Raw genomic sequence first — 9,971 nt, 5'->3', positions numbered from 1 at the left:
CATTCTCAAATTCTTGTCATTGGTTATTGAGTAGCCAAAGAATAAACTATGATGGTAAATGGGTGATTGAATTCCCAAAATGTATCACCGTTCTGGAGAAAAGATGGAAAATAATTTGATCAACCATAAATGAACAAGAAACCCATCATCATGGATTAATACATGCCCTAAATCCTGGTCATCCATATTTCATCACATTACCATGTGCATTGAATGTGCGTTACACTAGACATCAGATTTGCATGGTTCTATGGCCTTCCTTTGCTGGCATGTCAATTTAAACAGTCTTAGGTTCAATAACTACAAATGGATTCTCTTATTGCATCTATACCCAAATATCTGCCAGACTCTGTGGATGCACAACGTTGTCAGACCAATAAGGGAAACCTGGGCAGCAACCCCTTTAAGGTCCTTCGTGGTATACCAAGGACATAGGTCTGTTATTGGCGTTAAATTACACAATGATTCACTAAATTTGTATGAAATGTAGTAACTCTCACATACAGATAAATTTTATGATAATGATTATATTATTTAATTTTTTCAAAAATCATAAAAAACATTTAGATAGTAGTACAAGGTAGTGCAACCTTAAATATCCATCTTAGGTGCACCTTCAAGAACTAGATAGTGGTTATGTGCAAATACCCAGGTAGGTGCTTGGATGGCCGCACTAGCTAGCATCCATGTATGCAACAAGTGCCAAAGGTACCTAGGTGCTCAGGTGGCCACCTAAACAATGGGGACCATGCTAGGTTTCATGTAATGATCAAACAAGATAACTGGTTGTTTATTATTTATTTATTTAGTAAAATAATACTTTGAAAAACCAATGTAGTCTATGTAAGTGAGGAATAAATCACCTATAAAACATGCTATATTTATCAGCAACATTGTTGGGCAATGATATTCATATCCAGAATGCCCTGTGAATTCTTCTACTATTTCCTTCACATTCTTTCATTAAATATTTCTTTGTGCACACTGCAGAGGTTTTTTCATCTTGCTTATTCTTTTGCTAATAGGGGAAAACATCAATGATATTACAAGGAAAAGTTCTCTGCTATTTGATTTGCCTACAATCAAAGAAGCCACTAATAATTTCTCCAGTGCAAATAAGCTTGGAGAGGGTGGTTTTGGCACAGTTTATAAGGTAGTAATGGATTAGTATAAGCTACTGGCTGTTTAGACAAAGATTCATTAATTTCAATAATAAACAGCGTATGGTGCTATCTTCTAATTTTCTGTTACAAATTGATAAAATACCTAGTTCTCTTATGCTTTCTAACAGGGAACATTATCAGATGGACAGGACATAGCTGTAAAGAGGCTTTCAAAAAGTTCAGGGCAAGGACTAGAACAATTAAGAAATGAAGTGGACTTTGTTGCTCAGCTTCACCATAAGAATCTTGTAAGAGTGTTGGGTTATTGCTTGGAAATGCAAGAGCAGTTGCTTGTCTATGAATACATCCAGAATAAGAGCCTTGACACATTTATATTTGGTACTTTTTCCATTGCTTAGATATCTCCAAGTCCCTAACAAACCTTGCTTGCAAAGTCTGCTGAAACATACTTAGTAATTTAAGGTTTAATTTTTCATATGAGAAATGACTTCATCATTTCAGACTGCTTGGCTTGGATATGGACCAATGACATTATAAGATTCCTAAATACGTGACCCAAACTAGATGGGATAAGTCTTCTTGTTTATGCTTACAAATGGTTACAATTGTTAACTTTATAATGAACCATATACCAAAATTAGACCCAAAATATAGTACAGAACATGACAAAAACTGAAACTTTGAACAGTGAGGGAAGAAGAATAGATGGAGGAAGACTTCCTTTATTTCTTCACAGAAAAAATTCTTTGATTACATCATGAACACATCTATTTATAAGTAAGTCTGAAACTAACTTAACTAGTACAACTGGAATCAACTGAATTCAGTTATCAGTTGAACTGATCAACTGAATATGGTTAGTGGTTAAGCTTCCTCCTCAGCTCCAGCTCAGCTCCATCTCTTCACACCAATCCTCATCAGCATGTGAGTCAGCGTATCAGTGGCGTATCAGGCAGCATATCAGTGAAGCTTTGGTGGAGCCCAGGTTGAGTTCAGCAGCTGTAACAGAGGCGTATCAGCAGCATATCAGGAGCTTTGTTTCAAGACTCCCCCTCAAGATGAGCAGTAAATATTGTGAATACTCATCTTGGACAAAAGGAGAATAAACTGAGAAGAGTTGAGTGCTTTAGTGAGAATGTCTGCTAATTGATATTGAGAGCGGACATGCAATATGTGAATGATCCCCAACTGAACTTTCTCTCGAATCAAATGACAATCCAATTCAATATGCTTAGTTCTTCCATGATAAACCGGATTAGTGGCTAAGGATAAGGCTGCTTTATTGTCACAAAATAGTAAAGCAGGCTTGGAGTGTGGAACCATAAGATCAGTCAGAATGTACTTAATCCACGTTATCTCACAAGCGGTATCAGCCATTGCTCGATATTCTGCCTCAGCCGAGGATCGTGACACAGTCAACTGTTTTTTTTGATTTCCATGAAATCAAGGAGTCATCGAGGAATACACAGTAACCTGTAAGAGACCTCTGTGTTTCTGGGCAACCAGCCCAATCTGAATCAGAGTAAGCCTTGATACTTAATTCAGAGGAAGATGGGAAGAATAGACCCTGTCCAGGAGTAGCCTTAAGATATCGCAGCACACGATGGGCTGCAGTGAGATGAGAATGATGAGGCTTGTCCATGAATTGGCTTAGAACTTGCAAACAGTATGATAGATCATGTCTAGTGATGGTGAGATATAGAAGTTTCCCAATGAGTCGCCTATATTCAGTAGGATTAGCAAGAGGCAAGCCTTCATCCTTAGTCAGTTTTAAATTCTGCTCAATGGGGGTTTTAGATGGTTTAGCACCAAGAAAACCCGTGTCTGAAAGTAGATCAAGGGTGAATTTGCGCTGACAGACTGAAATTCCATCTGTAGACCTTGCAACTTCAAGTCCCAAAAAATATTTGAGCTCACCCAAATCTTTGATTTTGAATTTCTGATCAATTGCAACCTTAAAACCAGTAGCTAAGAGAAATTCAGAAAGTTTGAAGAACCATTGCCTAGAAGCTTGTTTCAAACCATAAAGGGATTTATTTAGTTTGCAAACTTTATGCTCGCCCTCTCTAGTAAAACCAGGAGGTATTTTTATATAGATTTCTTCATGCAGATCACCATGTAGGAAAGCATTATTGATATCAAGCTGATGAAGATACCAATTGTTCACAGCTGCAACAGCTAAAAGAATTCGGATGGTAGTTAGCTTTGCCACTGGGGAGAAGGTTTCAAAATAATCAAATCCCTCTCGTTGAGTGAATCCTTTGGCCACTAATCGAGCCTTTTTGCGCTCCACAGTTCCATCTGATTTGAACTTAGTTTTGTAACACCATTTGCAGTCAATCGCTTCTTTACCCTGTGGCAGATCTGTGATGGTCCAAGTATTGTTTTGTTCTAGAGCATCAATTTCTTTGGCCATGGCTTCCCTCCATTCAGGACATTGAACAGCTTGCTTGTATGAGGTGGGTTCAATCTCTTTGCTAATGGTAAGAACAAATGACTTATAGGTGGGAGAGAGTTTATTATAGCCAAGGAAGGAGAATATGTCATACTGTTTACCTAAAGAAGTAGTAGAACCTGCCATCATGGATGGAAAAGCAGAAGAACAAGTGGCTGATTGACAATGATACTGCTGCAGATAGGAAGGTGGTCTTCTATTTCGAGTAGATCTCCTCACAGGTTGAACTCTTAGTTCAGCGTTGGACTGTGGTTGTGAGGACTGGTTCAGTTTGATTCAAGGAAGGTTCGAATGAAGTATGTCGAAGGTAAGGCTCTGAAGGAACAGGTGAAGGAAGATTATGCAATAGAGGGTTGTCGGGTATGGAATTTGGTATAATACAGTGTGAATCAGCATACTCTGAAAGTAAAGAAGGAAATTGTTTAAATGGGAAGACGTGTTCATGAAAAACTACATTCCGAGTGATGGAAAAAGACTTGGTTTGTAAATTGTAAACCTTATAGCCTTTTATTCCATATGGATAGCCAAGGAAAACTGAAGGCTCAGCCCGAGAATCAAATTTGGTTCTGTTCCGAGTGAGTGTTGACATATAACACAAACAGCCAAATGTTCTAAGATGATCATAAGTTGGCTTTGAAGAGAATAACATTTCATAGGGAGACCTATTGGCAAGCAAATGGGATGATGTTCTGTTAATAAGGTATGCCGCTGTCAATATACAGTCATTCCAAAATTTGAGAGGGATATTAGATTGAAATCTAAGTGCTCTGGCTATGTTTAGAAGATGCTGATGCTTCCTCTCTACGATACCGTTTTGTTGAGGAGTTTCAACACATGAATGTTGATGAATGACTCCTTTCGAACTGAAAAACTCATGAAGACTGAATTCAGAGCCGTTATCAGTACGTACTGATTTGATCTTGGCACGAAATTGAGTCTCCACCAACTCAAAAAATGACTGTATGAGGGATTGTGTCTGTGACTTTGAGTTCATTAAGAAAACCCAAGTGCAACGACTGTAATCATCAACTATGGTTAAAAAATAACAAGAACCATCATATGCCTGAACACTAAAAGGTCCCCATACATCACAATGAACAAGCTCAAAAAGGAATTGGGTTTTATTCAATGAAACAGGGAAAGGTAGTTTGTGCTGTTTTGCTAAAGGACAAATGGTGCAGTATTGTAGCTTTGTGTTTGCAATATTAGGAATACAATTGTGTAGAGAATGCATTCTAGATGAAGAGGGGTGACCTAATCTAAAATGCCACAAGTCTGCAGTGACAGTATTAGCAGATGGTTTACAAACATTGTTAACCTCAGCAATATGATCTTGGATCATATAGTATAAGCCACCTTGTTCTTTAGCCAAACCAATCGTTGTCCAAGTGCACAGGTCCTGGATGAATAGGCAGTTAGACAAGAGGATTAGGCAGCATGACATTTGCTTTAATAGAGAGCTGACAGAAATCAAATTGAAAGAGAATGAAGGGACCACCAAAACGTTTGTGAGGGTGATATGTTTTGAAATCTTGACAGTGCCAATATGTGTAACCGGCACAGAAATTCCATTTGGGAGTTTGACTGATGTAAAAATCTCAGAAGTAATGGTTGTCAGCATGGAAAGAGAGTGCACCATATGGTCAGTTGCACCCGTGTCAAGTATCCAGTGTCTTGGGGATGAAGAAAAAGCAGAGGCCAAGAAATGTGAAGGGGGTATACCTGCCATGTTTACTGCTAGATTCTCACTTTTAGAACCTGATGAAGATGCCCCAGGAGTCAAGAAGACAGAGGATTGAGTGACTTTAGAATCACCATTTGCAGTAGGATTGATCAATGCAAGTAATTGTTGACATTGTTCTGCTGTAAATGGTAACTTCTGGGAAGTTGCTTGATTCACAGAAACTTGAGATTCAGTATTTTGGGTCCTCTAGTTTTGGGCTTGTATCCTTGAGGATATCCATGCAACTTATAGCATTTGTCCTTTGTATGCCCCATCATACCACAGTAACTGCACATGGGGCGATCCTTTTTTTGAAAATGGCTAACTCCTGATTTAGTAGCAGATCTGCTCAAGAATGCTATATTATTCACATTCGGATTAGCATCAGAAGTGACCTCCCTCTGTTTCTCTTCTTGTAATACTAATGAAAAAACTTTATTTATTGAGGGAAGAGGATCGATCAAGAGGATCTGACCTCGTATGTGTGAGTAAGTGTCATTTAACCCCATCAAAAATTGCATGGTACACTCCTGATTTTGATATTCTATTAACTGTTTCATTGCACCACAAGAACAGATAGGATTTGGCCTATAATTCCATAATTCCTCCCATAGACCCTTGAGTTTAGTGAAGTAGGAACTAACACTGGATTGATTCTGTGACAAAGAAGCAATGGACTTTTGAATTTGAAATATTCTAGGTCCATTACCTTGTGAAAATCTTTCTCGTAGATCATTCCAAACATCTCTAGCTGAGTTGATATAAAGAACACTCTCAGCTAGCTCTTTTGACAGTGAATTTAGAATCCAAGAAGTCACCATATCATTACATCTAATCCATACTGAAAGCAATGGGTTGGATGGTTCTGGTTTGGGAAGTGATCCATCAACAAAAGCTATCTTGTTCTTTGCACTTAGTGCCATTTCCATTGATCTACACCAACTTGGATAGTTTTCCCCACTAAGCATTTGTGAAACTAGAGTAGTACCTGGATTGTCTCCATGATGCAGGAAATATGGGCTTGATTGATCATCGGCAGAAGAAGAAAAGGAAGAAGAATGCTGTGAATGAGACGCTGCCATGGAGACTTGCTCTGATACCATGACAAAAACTGAAACTTTGAACAGTGAGGGAAGAAGAATAGATGGAGGAAGACTTCCTTTATTTCTTCACAGAAAAAATTCTTTGATTACATCATGAACACATCTATTTATAAGTAAGTCTGAAACTAACTTAACTAGTACAACTGGAATCAACTGAATTCAGTTATCAGTTGAACTGATCAACTGAATATGGTTAGTGGTTAAGCTTCCTCCTCAGCTCCAGCTCAGCTCCATCTCTTCACACCAATCCTCATCAGCATGTGAGTCAGCGTATCAGTGGCGTATCAGGCAGCATATCAGTGAAGCTTTGGTGGAGCCCAGGTTGAGTTCAGCAGCTGTAACAGAGGCGTATCAGCAGCATATCAGGAGCTATGTTTCAAGAGAACATCTATGACTTAAAGAGTACACACATGTAAGTTTGACATTTGAGGTCAAAACTGGTCTGCTAAAATCCCTGCCAATTAATCTAAAGATTAATAGGCTTAGTAAGAAAACTATGAAGCTAACAAAGCAAAAAGAAAATTTCATAATATAAACACATAGCATAAGATTGTGAAGGCACACAATAATGTTTGCTAGATATGAAAACATGACTATATTCTTAACATATGCCAAAATGAGTATATAAAATGAACATGCTCACAAAAGATGCATACAGGTACTCCAAAATACATAGAAAAGACACTCATATTTACAAAACAAGAGGGCCAAAAAAACTTCAAAAATAATAGGAAGTTCTGAACAAAATTCACTCAAAAGAAGTTCCGTAGTAGGTGATACATAATCCCAGAGTTTTGTTTGTTATGGTTTCTCAGGAAGGCTGAGCATGTAGAACTACTCAAGGTCAAATTGGATAGTCAAAAGAAACTGAGGAAGAAGTGAGAAGTAACTGGTACCGTATAAGCATACATTACATACGTTAATAGGTTTGTGCTAACCAACTAAACCAGCAATGCTCTTTCGGTTAGCATACAATTTGATCTCTATAAATTAATAAATTAACCATTTTTGGCAGTGGTACATAACATTAAACATGTTCTATCTGGATTAACTAGATGCAGCCAAAAGTGAACAACTAAACTGGGAACAACGGCACAACATCATTCAAGGGATTGCTAGGGGACTATTGTATCTTCATGAAGATTCTAGAGTACGAATTATTCATCGAGATCTGAAAGCTAGCAACATTTTGTTAGATGCAAGCATGAATCCCAAGATTGCAGACTTTGGATTGGCAAGACTTTTTGGTGGAGACCATACTGAAAGCAAGACAACTAAAGTTGTAGGAACATAGTAAGTTTTTGAAGCCTAAATTTCACTGTGCTTTAAGCCTTAATGGTTCATATTATTCGATTGTTAATGGTTTGCAGTGGATATATGGCACCAGAGTATGCTATACATGGGAGTATTTCCCTTAAGTCAGATGTTTTTAGTTTTGGTGTATTAGTTTTGGAAATTGTCAGCGGAAGAAGGAACAATAGTTTCTATGACCCTGGAAATGTGATGAATCTTCTAAGCTATGTAAGTACTACAAAATTCACATTTACATTTTCTACTATGATATATGTCTAGAGATGACTACGCCATATTCTAACAGACTTTTACCAGGCATGGCAATGTTGGACCAATGAGACAGCACTGAAATTAGTTGATCCAAGCATGGCTGAAAATTATTCAATCCACGAAATCTTGAGATGCATCAACATTGGGTTGTTATCTGTACAGGAAAATCCAAGTGACAGGCCAAACATGTTATCAGTTTTTTTGATGCTCAACCGGTACAAAATGAAACTCCAAACTCCCTCACAGCCTGCATTTTTTTATGCAAATGCCATGACAGAGTCATATGGACTTGTTGAAGATGCCGGTCCATGTAGAGGTAAACATGAGCAGTCTACAAGTACATCGACTCTATTCTCTTCAAATGAGGCATCAATTACCGAACTAAACCCTCGTTAGGGGGAGAAACAACTGTACTAGTAAATGTTTGTATTCCATCAGCCTGCCTTTCAAATCTAGATGGCTGGTTGCTTTTGTAGTTTTGGAATTATATATGGACTTCACAAATTACATATAGATAGTTTGATATGTTTGATGTGTAAGCAAGGTAATCAAAAATACCTTATTATACATGATGAGACAATAATTGTACAATATATTCTTTTCCTTTCCCTATGTTAACTAGATATTTACATCAGAAAGAAAAAGTTTAACCAGATATTGGCCTTCATTATTCCTAAAGAGTTCTATATACATTTCAAATCATAAGTTCCAAGGGACATCTTTCAAAGTTATGATTATTACATATTTTGCTATTTTTTGGGGGCCAAGGCATGAAAGCTAACTCAGAAACTTAGAATTATTATTATGCTACTTCAGAAGGAAGTTATTGAAATGGCCTAGCTGCCAAATAGATATCCACTTGCTATGAAATAATTGCATTTTAATTTCTGCATGACAGCAATATGTTACATTAATCTCATCATATAAGCTTGTCTGTCAAAGTCTAGGAAAGGAAGCATCAGTGATTCGGCATAAAGTTTTAACTTCTTTGACTTTTTAAAATAAGCCACAAGACAACTCATGAAAGTTTTACTTGATAGCTAGCTTTTAAAGGCAGACTCAATGTTTGTACATTATTTATAGTAAAAATTTAAATGCCACAAAAAATACTTGGTAAAATGCGCTGCCAATTGGCAATAAGGCATTGGGTGAAATTACTGGTCAGTGTGACCAAGCATGTTCTTTTACTTTTCAATACTTGTGACGAGATTTTCATGTCTTTAGCTATATGTGATCACTAAATACTTGTGAACTTTGTTTACATCTTTCTATTTTCACATAATAGTTATGATTTAATCAATTAAGAGCTGATCCATGGCATTCAAAATTCCTTCGACCTAAGGCAACCAAAAGCTCATCTGCCTGCCCCTCACCCCCTCCCGAAAAAAAATACAATGTTTTTAGGTCTAAACCTAGCAGGAATGGCCAAACACTAGGGCTTGCAATTTAGTCCACCCCATCAGGCACCCGACCCAACCCAATTTGAATGGAGCATATTTCACCTAACCCGTAATAGATCCGGGGCAGATAAGGATAATGGTAAAACCTACTCCGAACCCGATCTGTATATCTATATATATATATATATCTTCACAAATTTCTCCCTCAAGGCAAATAAATAAATAAATAAATTGATTTATATGTAAGAAAAAAAATTGATTTTGTAACTTTAACTGACTCAACCCATCCAACCTACCTCATTTAATTTTACTTGCCCTACCCCTTTCCTTGACTCTACCTGCCCCGCCCCGCTCTGAGGCAATTACGGGGCAGGAACAGATAATAGCATAGCCGATCTATTTCCGACATGTTGCCATCCCTAACAAATATATAGCCATGGTTATCTAACACCTAAAACTTACTATTTAACCCAGCAAATTTTGTGACCAGCACCTATGTATCCATGTCTCAAATATCTTTTGAGCCCAGTTAGGGCTCTTGCACACCCACACAAACTCCTAGCCACGTAAGTTCCAGATGTAGCACTGAATACTAATTGTGCT

General features: G+C 37.6%; 1 protein-coding gene across 1 annotated transcript; it reads left to right on the top strand.

Annotated features, from left to right (window-relative positions):
- The first annotated feature begins 739 nt into the window (after nt 1-739).
- LOC120110673 (cysteine-rich receptor-like protein kinase 10) lies at nt 740-8,738 on the top strand. The gene is given in 5 exon segments (XM_039126256.1): nt 740-762; nt 991-1,153; nt 1,292-1,502; nt 7,461-7,698; nt 7,776-8,738. Coding segments are annotated over 5 exon segments (1,224 nt in total). The 3' UTR covers nt 8,365-8,738.
- The last annotated feature ends 1,233 nt before the right edge of the window (nt 8,739-9,971 follow it).

This window comes from Phoenix dactylifera, chromosome 4 (assembly GCF_009389715.1).
Source record: "Phoenix dactylifera cultivar Barhee BC4 chromosome 4, palm_55x_up_171113_PBpolish2nd_filt_p, whole genome shotgun sequence".
In the NCBI taxonomy this organism is placed as follows: domain Eukaryota; kingdom Viridiplantae; phylum Streptophyta; class Magnoliopsida; order Arecales; family Arecaceae; genus Phoenix; species Phoenix dactylifera.
The sequence above is the reverse complement of the archived record's forward strand: the minus strand, read 5'-3'. Positions and strand labels throughout refer to the sequence as shown.